The sequence below is a fragment of the Benincasa hispida genome, chromosome 11 (genome assembly GCF_027475165.1).
Source record: "Benincasa hispida cultivar pf3 chromosome 11, pf3_genome.v1.1, whole genome shotgun sequence".
Lineage (NCBI taxonomy): Eukaryota > Viridiplantae > Streptophyta > Magnoliopsida > Cucurbitales > Cucurbitaceae > Benincasa > Benincasa hispida.
In genome coordinates, this window is record NC_143488.1 from 50,524,553 (window position 1) to 50,542,023 (window position 17,471).

Below are 17,471 nucleotides of genomic sequence, written 5' to 3' on the forward strand. Positions count from 1 at the left end.
AAATAAGAATTATGAAAAGTTGAATGGACGAAATAAGTATGTAAAGATTCTCCCCTCGTAATCATTTTTATATATAATATAGATAGATTTGTACACAATATTAAAACATTTCTAAAAAATGCAAAACAGAAAATAAGATCTATTACAAAATGTTTATGCTCCTGAAAAGAAGAAGAAGAAGAAGAAGAAAAAAAGGAAACGAGGAGGAACGTTTCCAAACTACCCCAAACAGAACGACTAAACTTAAAGAGGGTTACAAGGCAATTTCTGTTGGGAAAGCTTGTTGCAACTCAGCATCTTCAATTTCTTGTTCAATATGAGAAATTAAACTTATATGGAGAAATATACATTAAAATCAGAATCTAGACACTTGATATAGTTAAAATAGCAAATTCTATTTTTGCTACAAATAGAGAGAATGAAGTAATTACACAAGGGCAAATCAGTAGATTTATATATATAGCTCTGAAAAGTTGTTTATCACTATACCAGCCTTCCTGTGAATAATTCAATAAATAGAGATCCAGGAAAGCGTTGGAAATATTTATGTTACAGCAATTGCAAGTGTACTTGAAACAGAACATTATGCAAAGAAGCAAAATCAGTCCAAACTCCAAAGATGCCACAATTTACGACTGGCTGATGCTGTTGCGCGTGCATGGCCCGTCAAGGACAATATTGCATTCAGATAAGAACCATAACTGGAGCAATTCAGAATCTTCGCAGTATCTGTATACTATACACATCCACCGAAAATACGTATGGCACCGACAACATTTATGGCCTCAAAAGTTTCGGACCCATGTTTGAGGCCATCCAAGATGTTACCACTTCGACAAGCAGGTCTAGATCCTTAGATACTTCAGCCCGGAGGACTTTCGAGTCTACACCTAATGTGTTTCCCACTTCCTTCGCAACAGTCTCCCAAGGTGTTCCGGCAGTTAGATTGCTAAAGAGCTCGCTACCTCTATTCACTGCATCCGCCATTGCTGGTGGTATGTCGGGAAGGCCCTATAAATAAGGAGAAAACTTCTTTAGTTTCAAAGAAGAGATGAGAACCAGAAACTCAAATCCCAATCCTCTCATCTCTAATCTTCTTGGAAATGATAATAGCAATAACAAGATGAAAGTGATTCGTTGTTCATAGATGATGAAATGGGGAGAAAGGGAGGACCTGCTGCAAGGGTAATCCGTGATTGCCAGGCAACGACCGAGTTGACATGTCCAGCATTGAACTAATTGCAGACTCCGAGCTAAGTAACTGAGCTAGTATTGGAGTTTCATCGATTGTATCATCCTTGAACTTTACAAGAAGATTCCGGGAAATGCCATAGTATGACTTTATCTGATCAAGCATTCCACAATAAAATGTGTAAGTGCATTTCTATAACTAAAGTTTAAGAATGTCTTCTGCACTAATTGTGAAGTGTAGACCACAGGCAGTGCAGGTATACCATCATTCATCCTAAAATCGTTGCAAGCAATTTACACTTTGGTCACAGACTCGAGAAGAACAAAAATAGCTACACAGACACAAAAATGATGGAGTAACATACAATTCCCAAAAGCCCTACGCCCCAAACAATTTTCATATGCAGTGAGGCAAATAGGAACAAGCAGTAAGATGTATCCTCTAAGGATTCTTAAGATAATACCATGCCGGAAGTCAGCTGCCATCTTTAGAGAACTTAGCCGATCTCAACAAGTGACAATAGTTTTCTCCCGAAGAAAAATCATTAGTTACTCTTGTACTTAGGTAAGCATAAGTGTTCAAATCAATGCCTTTTTCAAATTTAATGTAAAAGATTGTGCAAAAGCCAAATAATTAATTGCACAAAATCCACAATAAAAACACACAAACCCAGCTATAAAATTAAACAACTTAGAACCAGTTGTAAAATATCAAAACCAGCCAAATAAAATATTTGTGTGCTCCTAGAGCCACAGCCAGTAAAGAAGAAAAATATAGAACCAAACAATATGGATAAATAGTAATAATTATTTTTCTGGGACATACAAGTCGTCGAGTTTCCTCCGGCTTTGGAATAAAATCTTCTCTTCCTCTCACCAGATCCATGTACAAAGGAGGCAGCTGCTCAACTAAAGGAAGAACTTGCTTCAATATCGGAGGGCTAAGATTTTCTAATTGTTTCATTGTCATCTCTGCCTGCAGATGCATATTAACAAAAATGAAACTTCTGTTGAGATGATACTATGAATTCATGACTCATGCTTATAACAAGAGACCTCGATCTTTCATAGAGACCTAAAAGATCCCACTCTAGATGGAATAGAGAGATTTAGGACGTCTATGGTGTGTTTAGCATACCTTCTAGTTTAAGCACTTATCCTTAAAATATTGTTAATAAAAATGCTTTTAGGGTATTAAATAACAAATTTGTTTGTCTACACCACATTCAAAAGTGATACTATTATTTACAACTGTTTTTCCTAAATACATATGTGGAGAATTTTCAATTAATCATTTTGTAGTCATTTTTGCATCATCAAGTGGTTCTTAGTTTTTAAATTAATATCATCAAAAAACATTTTTTTATTATCTAAGATCACTCCATAAGTAATATTAAATACACATTAAATTATTAATTTTTCTAAAGGTGCTAGTATAAAAAGCGATATGATTTTTTTTAAAAAAATAACATTTTTTTCTCAGAAGCTATTCCAAACGCACTACTAATAAGGTTTGGCAGCAGCTAAAATCAGAAACAAGATTCTTGAATCTCGATATGACTATCAAACTACAAGGAAAATGAGCAAGAAAAATAGAAGATACACAAAGTGCAGAAAACTGTATAATCTGATTGTCTACTAGAAAGCATTATCCACCTAAAGCATTAGGTTTGAGCTTTCAAGTAGCTAGAAAACCAATGGTAGATAACAGATAATTTTTATACACCACAATTTCCGCATATAAACAAATACAAATTGGTATGGGTAGCAAAATATTTGGTATATTTGCAAATCTAGCAACGATTTTTGAATTTTGCAAATGTAGTAAAATATTTTAAATAAAATTCCCGTATATTTTATTATTCTGATCATACCCTTTTTATTTTTATATCTACGAATGATATATTTGATTTACTATCAAAATCTTGTTCAATGAGTAATGGTACACTAGTGACATACCCAACTTTAAATTAATGATGATACACCAACGTTATACTTGAAATGTAGAACAAAGAAATCTTGATACCGTGCATCTGATCATAATTTTCTTCTTTTCATTCAAATTACACTATAACATATTAAAAAAATTAAACAAAATGGGCAAATAAAATCCTCAATGATGCTTATAAAAATAAAATAAAATAGATAAAACATATTATAATTAATACACACACGGGTAAGTATAAAAACGGATAGGACAAGAGTGGTTAACCTAAAGAACATCAACTCATGTTAGTTTATGCTACAACCACAGCAAAACTGAAAATTATGAAATTTCAGAATAACAAAAGATAGTCATGAAATTTCAGAATAACAAGCATCTCAAAACTACTTTCGGAAACTCTCAGCATCAAGCTTTGGAAAAACCATGCACGTTAATCACTAGGATCATAAAAAGATAAAAGATCTCACCCCTAGACGAAAAGTTGGTGATGACGCAATTTGTGATAAGAGAGGCCCCATGCTTTGAGCCATTGGAACAAGCACTGGGGAGAACAAAGGAACAGCTGAGCTTGCCTCCTGGGAACAGAGTACTTTTTGTCAATTCTCTCAAATATAAAGAGGGTGACACAGACAAAGAAACATCGCAACACATAAGTAGAGTTTCATAGCTGTTTTTCTTTTTTTTTTTTTTTTTTTTTTTTTGGGGGTTGGGGGGGGGGGGGGGGGAACAGAGAGAGAAATAGAGGAACCATTCAATAGAAAGTCGAAGGGGGCTTGCAAGTTGGATTTACTAAAAGATGATGATTTCCACCATTTCAAACAGAGAGATAATTTTAAGGGTAAAGAAAACACATTCCTTTCCACCATTTTCACATTGTGCTAATAATATTATTACCTGTGATACCACTACACGCGATAGTTGATAATAAGATTTAAAAAAATGATCAGTGCTTAGAGAAACGACAGAGTGGAGAGGGACCATAACATATTAACAGTACAAAATGTAAATATTAGTAATTAAGAATATTATTGCATAACAAATAACTAACATATTTTATATTGTCATAGAGTTATTTTATTAAGACATTTAACCATCCATTGCGCCATTCTAGATGCCTTAACACTACTGATCACTGATGCTAAGGCTTTTTCCCTTCTTTTCCTATTCTGATTAAGAAAAAACTTCTCAAAAGAAGAACAAAAGAGTATGGAGGACATAAAATGCTGCCAAAACAAAATTGTTGAGGATCCTATATCAAAAAGATAAAGAGACAACAATCTTTATAAGATGCATGACTCAATCTTTTGTTGGCAATTGGTTTTGAGATGGAACCTCTCGTTTATCAAATATGGTATCAAAGACCACGAAGCCCAAACAAAAATTTTGGTCCAAAAATTGGGATCCTACCCAAGAATAGTGAGCCCAAATAGGTACTATCTTGAAGGGGCATGTTGAGGTTTCACATCAAAAAATGAAGAGACCTTGCAATCTTTATAAGATACATGAGTTACTCCTCTCTTGCCAAATGATTTTAAGATGGAACTCATGTTTATCTAATACAAATTAAACAAGAAATGGGCTGCCATCCAGAAAAAGATTGTATCAAGAGATACTTGTCAAATACACGTGCATTTCTTTAATTCATTCAACCAAACACCTCATGACTTTGGTAATAATCAGTAGTACAAGCTCTTATAAAGTTATTGCTATGAGTTCAATTATGTTATTATCAAAATTATCATCATAATTCTAAACATAGTCATATCGCAGTATACTTCATCCTCTCAATGTAAGGTTCAGTTTCATCGGCTATAAAATTTGGTTATTGAAATATTCTATTTAAGGTGTACTGTATTTCTCGTTTTAAACATGCACCTTGCCCATGTGCTTAGGTGCTACAAAACCTTACCGTTTTCGTGTGCTTGCCCAAATACTAGTTCTGATGACCAAGAAAGAAGAAGCTCTATCTACCTTTTCGAGGTAATAAATATTTTAAACCAAACAAATTGGTATTTGACTATTCTTTATCCGACCGTATTTTTGAAACTCCAAATTCATGTCAATGACTTATGGCAAAAATACCTTGTTATTGAATGCCATTAGTACATTTCCACTTCTTTCCACAGCATATCTTGATCCTGATGAACAGATAAGTTAGCAATCTAACCCATTTGATTTGCTGCAAACCATATCAGTGCCTGACATAAAAGAGATGTTATGATACCAATCAAAAGGTGGATGACAGATCCCAGAGAATGCCCAATACCAAAAATAGGAAGATCTCGTACCTGTAGATTAACTAATTAACTTTTTCCTTCAAGATTTTAGGGAAAAAAATGAAAAAGAGAATGTTTCTCATCACAAACAAGAGAGAGGGAAGAAAAAAAGAAAAACAAGACAGAACTCACTGAGTCAAGAAATGCCCGATGACACCTATCAAATTTAAACTGCACTTCGTCCGCAATTAAGAAATAGTCAAATCCACTGGCATAGGGTGTTGCAATGATGAAAATACCCCTGATCATAATAGTGTCTGGTCAAATCTTCTACATTTCTCATTTATAAGTATATAGTCTACAAAGATATGAAGATCATGGATTTAAAGTCTATCAAACAATTAAACATAGTATAATAACTAATATGAAATTTGATAACCTTTTTAAGTTTAACCGATCAAAGGACTACAAAAGGAAGTATGATAAAAAAAAATCTGGTGCCACTTGAAGGAACAAAACACTCGGGAATATATATACCTATTCCATCACAATCCAAGTATAGAAAAGATATGTAACCTATCAAAATATTAAATAGAAAAAAAATGAATTCATAAAGAGAGTAGAACTAAAAGCCTCACTTCTCGGAAAGCCGCTCCAAAAACAAGCGATATGCAAGCTGAGGTGCAGCTCCAACAAATATACCCCCAACAAAATGTACAACATATTTTGGGGTTGAGTTTCGTGGTTTGAGAACCCATGCTCCCTGAAATTTTACAATGCAGATTAACTTCTTAAGAGTTTCGGAGAAAAGAACAAGGAAATAATGAAGGATCTATTTCTTAAGATTCTATTAACTGATGTAAAGAAATGCTGAAATATGTAGTGCCCAGTGGTTCTTCATCTTGAGCCTTGATACAAACTTCAATTTTTTTCTCTTTTTTTCCCCTTAAATGAATAACCGAACTTTCATTCAGAAAAAATGAAAGAATTAAAGGGCATAAAAAACAAATCCCAAAGAAAAAATAGCCAAAATATAAAAAGTGGTTTCAATCAAGTAAAATAAAACCTAAAAGGATAATATGAAAAACAATTACTACCAATGCCTAGAGAGAAACATGGAACCTTATGAAAAACCAAACATCACTTGAGGTCCTCTCAAGCCCTCTAAAAGCACCGTTTGTCTCACGTCAAAGAACCCACAAAACTACCTATGCCCCAACTTGCCATAGAAACCTCTCCTCCACACAAAAGGGTGAAAGAAGAAGGAACGCTTCAATCATCTCTCTTTGCAAAGAATAAGCCAAAAACCTTGTAAAACCAACTCCTCACTATTGTGCAAAATCATAGCTCCAAAGAATATAATCTAGATCCTTATCATCCTCTTATAGAGAATGCAACACAATACCCTATCAAGCCATGCAACTTCCTTGAAAGATGATAGAAGGTGTTAGCTCTTCTATGAATTACCTGGCAGACTGGCACATGAAGAACTTAACTTTCTTAGGAATTTTCAACTTTCACAACGAGGTAAAGACAAAAACACTCAAGAAGGAGGCATTCACCAAACACCCAAAGATGGGCCTATGACAAAGGACGATAAAACCCCAACAAAGGAGAGGGAGAGCTCCCAAAATGAGAAAAAATGCATGTGACCAAATGATTCATCATAGAAGAGAGTTAATATAAATGAGGAAACAAAACACAAAGAGTGCTATCCCTAACCATTTATCCATTGTCCCACCACCCACTGAACAATGAATGAATTGGGAAAGAGATATTTAGAGATACCTTTCCAAGGATTACTAGAAGAGCCTGATAACGGGTAGAAATGCACGTTATTTTAAGCCTTTTATTTAGAATTATGAAGGATGATAAGTTGAATATGTGGTGATTATACTAAGAATTAATGAGAAAAGTGAGCTTGCGTCGATCAGAAAGGCTATCAGTCGCATGAGCTGAAGGCAGTTATAAGCGCGTGCCAACCAACATGCGCCCAACAATTGCTGGAAGTTCCAATGGTCAGGGCGAGCCTCTTGACCTAAGCAGTTGAGATCAATCTCCTGCATGGAAGACTCCTTGGGGTGGCCTCACTCCAATTTCTCCAGGGACGTCTTCTACTCTATCTTTACCTCGCTTTCCTAGTTTAGTTTATTTTGATTATTGTTGTTTTGGATATGCGGCTGACTTTCTTGGATGTGGTGCATTTGCTCTTTGTTGGTGCGACAATAATTCTCCTCGGTGCGTAGTTACTATGGAAGAAGCATCTCCATCATTCAACGCATGACTTTGACCGCATGAATTCTAAAGCATGGTTGCAAAGGTTATTCTACTCGAAGGTTCTTTTCTTGTTATCTTGTATGCATTATCCTTTTGAAATTCTCTTTTGACCGATTGCCTACCTTTGCATTGATAAATTAGCATTCATGATGATACTTATAATTCACTACATCCGCTAACTAAACATCGCAAGGCTCACCTCGCTTTTAATAGCTTCTTCAAGGTTTGACAATCTAAGTTTTGTTATGTGTAAACCTCTGCTCAAACATTTGTTACCGCATTCCTGATGAGTTTGTCTTTAGCTTTTCGGCGAGAGTGCTACTGCTCTCTAAGTTTGGGGGTGGTAGTGGTCCCGGAAAAATGCGTCTATCACATTGCGATGCTATTAAAAAAAAAAAGGCAATAAAACCTCCACTGTCAGCGCAAAGGGGAAACTCAAGCTGATAAGAGTTAAGTTGTGAAAGACATTTACCTGTAGTTGGATACTTCGCATGACACCCATGCAAGTAAGCCAAAACGAAAGTAAGTGGCCGAAATCAACGCATAAGAGCAACTCCTCTGTCTGGCGCAAACCCAAATTAAGCCAAGGCAAGAGTTGAGTTGAATATGGCATGCAACCGAAGTTGGTTGTCCACATGACACCCGTGGGGGCAAGCCAAAACGAAGAGCGTAACCAAGTTCAACGCCGCATTCTAATAATAAATAGCAAAGCTATGAATTGTTTTAAACAAACGCATTGTTAAAAGCTAAAAGCAAAGTTGCGGGAAATGGGTAAAAAGTTTTTTGAGCAGAGGCTTACTTGATTTAAGCTTAGAAAGGATCTCTTTGAAAAAGTAGCCAAAGTTGAGGAGAGCGTTGCTGCCAAGGTTAGAGGTATGAGTAAATTATATTTTAAGAGGCTGGTCATCGCAAAGGAAAGCCAAAGGGTGAATTATGAATTTCCTAAGTATAAGGCATGCTTGAGGACAAGCATGATTCTAAGTTTGGAGGTGTGATAACGGGCATAAATGCACGTTATTATAGGCCTTTTATTTAGAATTATGAAGGTTGATAAGTAGAATATGCGGTGATTATACTAAGAATTAATGAGAAAAGTGAGCTTGCATTGATCAGCATTGAAACTTGATGCGTGGAAAATGGAGTAAATAAATATGCGTTCATCGTTTGTTCTCCATGCGTCGCTGGTCATGCATTGGACTAAGGGATATGCAATATGCGTCTAAGAATCTATGCGATGACTATGCGTTCCTGCCGCAAGTTTTCTTACTCTCTCGCCAAGTATAACGAGATCGCAAGTTTCTCGAGGTAATCCGAGGTCGAACTCTAGGACTTGTAGCTGAATATTATGAAGTAATGTTTTTGCGGCGAAGAATAAAAGAATAATGAAGTTAAGGGCTATGCGCTACTCCTACTCCTAACTAGACAGATTAAGCAATGGAAGTATGACTATGAGAGTTAGAGACATGACAACTGTTAACGCGTAATAAGATGCATGAGAAAATAGATAAAAATGGTGGAGGGGATAACTTCACTGTAACATTAAGCTTGATCGCAAGGGTAACCCCAGCCAGCACAAGTTATGCGATTATGCTATACACAATTGACTAAGCCGCATGCGATGCATATGCGATAGTGTCGATAGGACTTATGTCTAAGTCTCTATTCTTGCTCACGCGGTCTAACATATAAACAAGGTGACCGCATATCACTGTATCCTACTTCTAGACGCATGCGATGTGATCGCATACTATTATATCCTATCTATAGGGTGCATGCACTGTGTAATAGCAAACAGAACTTATGTCTAAGTTTCTATTCTTGCTTATGCGTTCCAATTTGACTCTCTCAAGCCTAGATTTGGTTTTTAGACTACCATCTCAAGTATGTCCAAATGATGAATGATGCATTCATAAGACAAGGTAATCACATAAAACATGGTTGACATAACATTATTCCCATCTCTAGGAACACTGCTTTCTTCGCTTAGTGAGTTCCACTATTTACCCTCTCGGGCAGTTAGTCGCCGCTGGTCAGCTTGTAGACAAGCATTGTGACCACTCATAGACAAGCATTGCTACAGCCTCACACTAAGCAAATAGGATTTTCTCACAATACCCGTGCAACGCACACCTCTCGGTGGTTTGCTACATGCTTCATATGTCTATGTCGCATGATTAAGTATGCGATACTCTAGCAATCTTACTTAGTCGTTGCAATGAAAGTAAAGGTTGATAAGAAGAGGTAAATGAAGATGGAATCGAAGGAAATATAGAGATGCATTGATCACAAAATGTATTAATGTCTTAAGCCACAATGTAATACAATACAGAGATAGAAGAGAGATAGAGGGCTAGATGGGCAATGTCTTGCTTCCATCAGATGTGTGCCAAGGCTGCCGGTGGTGAGTAGTCTCTCTCGAGATCTATCTCCGGCGAAGCTCCGATTGTCACTCGGAATGGTTGGAGGAATGAAGAGCTCTCAAAGAATGTCTTCTCACGCTTTCGTCTGGATCACAAGGATCTGCCCTAAGGCAGAAGCTCGAATGGTTTCAAGTTGGGCTCTAAGGCTTCTATTTATAGAGTTCGGTCATCGACAACATTAATGGTCCTGCTCTGAATTTCTGCTGCTAACGGCGTGATGGACCTGCTCTAAATCTCTGCTACTAATGGCGTGGTAAGTGAAATGTCAACATCATCTTTTGATACTCCCGAGGTATGCGTTCATGCTTGGTTTCCGAAGTACCATCACATTCCACCACCCTTGCATTCATCCCTCTATTATGGTTATTACTCTGTAGCCACAACCTCTATGCGATGGACGCATGCATTAATGGCCGCAACATTCATGCGACGAACATATGCGATCGCCTTTTGCGATGGTGGGAATCACTGCATGCGTTCGATTCCTATGTTAACTACAAAAATAAACATTTGGACGCAAAATAACGCATAATAGTGGGTTAGCCGAGATTTTCAATGCTGATCGACGCAAGCTCACTTTTCTCATTAATTCTTAGTATAATCACCGCATATTTTACTTATCAACCTTCATAATTCTAAATAAAAGGCCTATAATAACATGCATTTCTGCCCGTTATCGGAGCCTTTAACCCCACCCGAGATCCATTCAAAAGGGAGTGGTCATATCAAATTCACACGGGAAGTCCTACAACTATTTAGCCAACAAATCCTTGTTTCGAGCACTTAAGTTACCTACATTACTATATATATAACTTCCAAAATTCACTAGTTTTGTCACTAAACCACCTTTCACTCTCATCTTACTAAATGAGTCTTTCCCCTCCTCAATCCCTCTTAAAAAATTTCTCACAAGCTTCTCCAAGGTATTACTAACCAAATCAAGGATCCCAGATAGAATCATAAAGTGGATTGAAGTGTGCCCCAAAACTGACTAAGTGATAGTAAGCCCTCTTATCAAGCAAAAGGATCTCTTTGTGCACCTCAAAACTGACTAAATGAGAGTAAGCCTACCTCCTATCAAGAAAAGGTTCTCTTCTATGAGGAGAGCCACTTTCAAATCTTTATCACCGTCGGGTCCCAAAATGAAATGTGTTATGACCAAGGAAAATACCTAAGTGGGAAGAAGGAAAGACCCTACTTTGCGCCCACGAAATCCTTCTGTTGATTATATTGGAAAAGGATTTCCAGTCCATTGAATCTCTATATTTAAGCGGCCTTCTAAAGTTGACAGTCCAGCCCCCATTTTTGTTGTCCCCAAGCAAGTTCCCTGCCTTGCTGCTACATGGAAAGAACATAAAGTCTTAAAGGTTTTTCCACAACGCCTCTACTGAAGAAATCCTCAAGCCAAAAGAAGAGCTGCTACCACCAGCAGTTATGGGAGAAATATGGTTGCAGAGGAGATCTATCTGCCTTAGAATGCCAAACCAATGACTTCAGAGCTAAACATCAGCAAATGGAGGAAAGCTTGTCAAAGATGACAGTGGATCATTTAACATCTCATTTTTCCAAGGTGTGGTTAGGAACTCCATAGAATTTCTAAATCCTTTATCGGGCGTCTGGAGCGCTGAGTTGGTTATTATAATTAGTAGTTATTATGGTCTGTGGGTTATGATAGTCTATGTTTAGGGTGCAGACCATTTCTGCACTATCTAGTATGGATAGGAAATAGTAAACACAATAACAAAGAAGAAGAGAGATAATGAATGGAAAATCGTAAATATTATAGCAAATAGGGTTTTGAAATAGTATTTACTATACTTAATTGTAGCCTTGGGTATAAATAGTTGTAGACACCATTATTATCTTTGGAGCCCCAAACATGGAGTTGTCTATAAGAATGCACTCCACCAACTTCAAGTGGTGGCCCAAACATCCCCCTCCTAGAGAGGATACTCTATTTCTATCCTTGGTTAATACCAAGGATGGAAATATCTGTTGATATGTCGATATATCCATAAATCGAAGAGTTTGATATCGATATTAAATATCTATAGATCTTTCCAACATCTTTTATTAATGCTTGTAAAACATAAAAATGTTATCTATTTAGTCCAATATGAATAGTAATCCTAATAACAATATACATAACTTAGTTTGGGAGTAAAAACAACTCAAATACTAATCTAAATAAATTTTATAAAATTCGTGATTTACAGAAATATCCATTGATATCGATATTTTGTTGAAATCGTAAAATTGAAATGTCAATATCGATATTTTAATCTTTGGTTAAGACCAAACCAAGGTCGCCATTTAAGGTTGGGAAAGTTACAATCTTCCAATTGCCAAGATGCAAACACATTTTTTCGATAGGGCCTCCCAAATAAAGTCACAGGCCATTCTGCCAATCATGGAACATGTTTTCCTAGGAGCTACAAAAACCAGATGGTAATAGGAAGGGGGAGGTTCAAAAAGACCACTTGAATAAGAGTGAGCCATCCTCCTTTGAGATATCTATTCCACTTACCAAAGGTACTAAAAAGTATTGCAAAAAGTATATTTGCCATGGACTATATGTACCAATACATGTATGGAAAACAATTAACTGCAAGTCAAACATGAAAAAAAAAACAAAAATGATAAAAGATATGGTAATTGTAGATCACCTCAACTTCTGTCCAGTCTTTTAAACCACCCCAGGCCTCTTGTGATTGCCTAACTGTCTCAGTTAGCAGTCTGGAAATGCATGAAAATTGAAAAAGCTATCGCTTAGCAACGATATGCAAGAAAACAAACTTTGAAAATTAAGGATTCCATTTACTTCATACAAGAAATCATGATTAAACTAGTAGTAGTAATTGATGAATAAAAGACCCTACTGAATAAAAAAAGTGCTCTCTCTATGATGCTATTTCTTATTTATACCCTCCCCCTATGACTTTTCTCACTCACCCACCATCACAATTAAAAGTTCGGCCCACGACGCTCGATTAACATTTTGCTACCATACTAACTCCTCCCCACTTTTGACACATTTCTTTTAAGTACGCTTTTACCAATGGAGGCCCATCAATTTGTTGTTATGTTCATGCAATAGAGGCCACAATCAAACAGCTATTGTGCACTTGTCTCTAGCTAACAATATTAATGACTTATGGCATCAAGTCAAGATATATGATAGTAAACACAATTCCACTCTGATAGCTTGCGGCTCCCATCATTTTCTCTTCTACGAGAGCATTTATTTGGAAAATCTCACAAGGTCTAAGTATATTTGGGATCATTCAATATTGACTTGTTACTAATTATATTCATGCAATAGAGGCCACAATCAAACAGCTATTGTGCACTTGTCTCTAGCTAACAATATTAATGACTTATGGCATCAAGTCAATATATATGATAGTAAACACATTTCCACTCTGATAGCTTGCGGCTCCCATCATTTTCTCTTCTACGAGAGTATTTATTTGGAAAATCTCACAAGGTCTAAGTATATTTGGGATCATTCGATATTGACTTGTTACTAAACAAGGTTTAAGCTCTATTTAAATTGTTTTTTTTTTTTTTTTGAATTTTTTGAATAAAACATTGGCTTCTGGTTTTCCTCTTGTAATTTGTAAGGTCCAAACCACTTTTGATATATTTTAATAGATCACATCTTCATCTCTTGCTCTTGTCCTCACTCCTAAGAAGCATAAATATAGATACAATACCATATGAACACAGTGACTACATCATTTTTTGAAAATCTAAGATATTGACACGACAAGGACACGTTCATTAAAATATACACTCAACACATCTATACATTTACATGCTTAAACAAATGAGTTTGATGTATTTCGGTCTCAAACTTTTTGTCCTATATTATTATGTTGCTATTTGATATACTTAACAAGTGTTCCATACATACCTAACAAATGTTGGACCTATATTGACCATGTACAACTAGTGTCTAACACATATTTATTGTGCTAACAAGTATCTGATATGTGTCCAACGAGTCCTAGACACGTGCTAGACATAAAAATGCTAGTCAATCTAAAGTGTCGTTGCTTTACCCATATGGCCAATGCTCATGACTTGCTAGCCTAATTGCTAGGACATCGGTTCAGACATAAGAAGTAGACTCTATGGCGCTACATCATTAAAGCTGTTTTTCTGGATTCTACATAGAGAAAGGAACAACCACCTATTCAAGGGAAAAAACTATTTCTTTATTATAAACCCCCACCCACCCACCCCTCTTCGGACAGCATTAAACACTACCAGATTTCAGCACCACTCATTGAACTTTTTATTTATTTTCATAAGTTTTAGGCCACTGTTTTAGCTTTATTATTAAATTTTCATTTTCGATGTTTCTTTGGTTATTGTCCTCTCATTTTGTAATCTTGATATTATCTCTCCCAGTTATGGGTTTGAAGTGGAAATGATGAGGGTGCTAAGGGAGTGTCAACCTAGTTGAGACATCCAGGTGCATCTCTTGATCCTTTTAGAAGCACTTGTATTTCCGTTTTGCTCTTTGTATAACTCTCTTGTACTTTGAGTTTTAGCTCCTCTTTATTTATTAATATAATGAATCGTTTCCTTTAAAAAAAAAATTACTCCCCTTTCACATATACGCTTGTTACCTCTCCCCACTAACTGACTGTCAGGGCGAAATTCCCTTCTTTTCCTTCTTTGCATAAGTATTCACGAGTTAGGACCTAGCACCTAGCATAGTTTCATCTGATCAAGGAATGTTCCATTTCCTAGTTTTTTTTCCCCCCTTATTTTCTTCATGCCCTATTACATTCTACTGGTAAGCCATAAAGCAAATGTAAAGATACCTCAAGGCTCTTCTCATCTTGACATATCATTTCACTAAGTCAAGTAATATCTTCCTTCTTTTCTCCCTCCCTCTCTCTCTCTCTCTCTCTCTCTCTCGTTCTTTTAATATAAACCCGAGCTTTCACTGAGATCTCTCTGTTATAGGACTACCAATTACGCCAGCCATCGAAATAATGAAAAAAGTATAAGCATATAGACTGGCGGACCGTGTCTTTGTCAATCAATCGGCCAACTATTCACTTCCCTCCTTGTAAAGATTAAATAGTTGATTTTCGAACTACGTCACTTCTCATTTCATGCTTTCGAGGGATGATGCAAAACAGTCGTTGTGTTGTCTACCATATATTTCTTGCACGTTTGTACTGGCATCCAAAGGTAGCTACTTCATATTCTTAGTTAAAAACAGGACCAACATCTCTCCCTATCCTGAGCTTATCCCAACTCTCTCGAAGTCCACGTTAATACATTGGAAGACCCAATTGAAGAGAACTCAACCATATTAATACACACATTGCGGATGAATTAAATCAAGACTACTAAAGAAAAGTGCGGGAAAAAGTTGAACTAGCAAGAGTTGACTCAAGAAAACAATTATAACTTGCAACAAATCCCCAGGCCAATTGATTATAATCATGGAAACAACAACAAAATTCCCAAAAAAAAAAAAAAAAATGAAGCCACAACGCAGAAGAAGGGAAAGAGGAGTGGAAAAAACCTCTCGATATCGGAGTAGAGTTGCAAAGCGGTGGAAGTAGAAGGAGGTGGCTGTTCATTGCCAGAGTCTTGATAATTGCACTTGATTCGGCTATTTCGAATGAATTGATGGCGTGATTGACGTCCAATTAGAGCTATGGGGAGCTTGAAAGTCTGATATCTGTGTGATTGATGAAGTATGGGATGAGAATGGGGATGCCGATGTATATGCGTTGGCTTCAACAAACTGGCCATCCTCTATCTTCCTGGATTCATTCAAACCTGTTTTGCCTTGATTTCAGGTTAATTAGCCAATTCATTTGACATCGCGTTCCAAATCATTTTCACGAACAACAATTCTTTACGCAAAGATTTGTTGGGTTTTGTCAATTTTGGTCAAAGACTCTAGACGAGACGCTCCTAAATAAATAAAATAGAATAAAAATGGTAAGATAGAAAGAACTTCGTTCTTTTCTCGCAAATTACCCGTTTTAGTGTTTGAGGGTGAGATAAAGTTCATTTTAAAAGTTTCCTTATTTGATGGTTAGTTAGCTAATGAAAATAATATGAATAGATATAGATCAAATCTTGATCCATAAAAAGAGATTGTATGTCAATTATCTAAGTACTTTTGACTATGACGAACAAAAATTAATAGTTCAACTAATATAAAATATATCCTATCTGTTTCGGGGTCAAAACCTATACTAGAATACAATCTAGTTTTTTTTATTTCCATATTCCTCAAGATTTTGTTTTCTTTTAACTTTGGCTAGCTAAAGTTTAGTTTGGTAACCTTTTATTCTTTTGTTTTTTTTTTTAAATTAAATCTATAGACACTATTTTTACTTTCAAATTTCTTCTTTTGTTATCTACTTTTTACCAATAGTTTAAAAAAACAAGCCAAATTTTGAGAACTAAAGGAAGTAGTTTTCAAAAAGTTGATTTTATCTTTAAAATTTGGCCAAGCACTCAACAATTAATCTTAAAGAAAAATGCAAGTCATTGTAAGAACGGTGGATGAAATAGGTTTAATTTTAAAAAACAAAAATAAAAAAATCAAATGGTTGCCAAATGGGGCATAAAATAGTTTGTGAAAGTAAGCTGAATTCAGCAACAATTGGCATACACTCATCCAAGATTTGGTTTCCATCTCTATAATTGTTGTACTAAAAAAGCAATTAACTTGCAAAATTACATTTATTTATTTTAATTTTCTTTATTAAACGTGTGAGCTTATTCCAATCCTTATTCTTCTCCACCCCCAACTAAGGATTAAAATATCGATATTGATATCGAAGATTTTAATTCTATAGATATGTCATCGATATATTGATAAAATATTGATATAGACTAATATTTCTGTAATTTACAAAATTTATAAAAAATTATTTAGATTAATAACTAATTTGTTTGTACTCTCAAACTAAGTTATGGACATTATTATTACAATTCATATTCATATTGGACTAAATAAATGACATTTTTTATGTTTAACCTTTATAAAAGATGGTTGAAGATATCTTTAGATATTTTGTATTAATCTTCATACACAGCGATATGTCAATAGATATTTTCAACCTTACCTCCAACTAGATGCATCATCTAACTCCTCTTCCCCTATTTTTGGCCCGGCTTTGACAGTTCAGCAGAAAATCGTTGGACTCATAATGGGGTTGGTTGTCCTATTTAGTTATATCTGCGGCCACTACTTTGTCTTAGCTCACACTTGAAACATCCCTTTATAAATCTAAAAAGAAGGTTCATCTATTACATGATAAATGGAAGTTTAATCTTAAACAAGGAAATAAAGTTCCCTTTGTTTCTCCTATAAGCTACAACGATCGGAGACAAAGGGGCCATAGAGTTGCTAGTGAGCGCCAATGAGAAGAT

At 35.8% G+C, this 17,471-nt stretch overlaps 1 protein-coding gene across 1 annotated transcript; it reads right to left on the reverse strand.

The window, feature by feature from the left end:
* Positions 1–427: 427 nt before the first annotated feature.
* Positions 428–16,124, reverse strand: LOC120091123 (Gut esterase (DUF1350)). Its single transcript, XM_039048977.2, has 10 exons — positions 15,601–16,124; positions 12,716–12,785; positions 5,991–6,115; positions 5,545–5,653; positions 5,361–5,424; positions 5,219–5,274; positions 3,604–3,711; positions 2,018–2,167; positions 1,175–1,345; positions 428–1,011 (listed from the first exon to the last, which is right to left on the reverse strand). The coding sequence occupies exons 1-10, from the start codon at positions 15,831–15,833 to the stop codon at positions 778–780; spliced, it is 1,320 nt and encodes a 439-aa protein (XP_038904905.1). The 5' UTR covers positions 15,834–16,124; the 3' UTR covers positions 428–777.
* Positions 16,125–17,471: the final 1,347 nt, after the last annotated feature.

Coding starts and splice junctions, on each gene's coding strand:
- LOC120091123 (XM_039048977.2), bottom strand. CDS start 15,833: ATGGCCAGTTTGTTGAAGCCAACGCATATACATCGGCATCCCCATTCT. Junction 5,275..5,360: donor TGTCATCCACCTTTTGATTG/GTATCATAACAT, acceptor TCTGTTCATCAG/GATCAAGATATGCTGTGGAA. Junction 3,712..5,218: donor TAATGGCATTCAATAACAAG/GTATTTTTGCCA, acceptor CTCTGTTCCCAG/GAGGCAAGCTCAGCTGTTCC.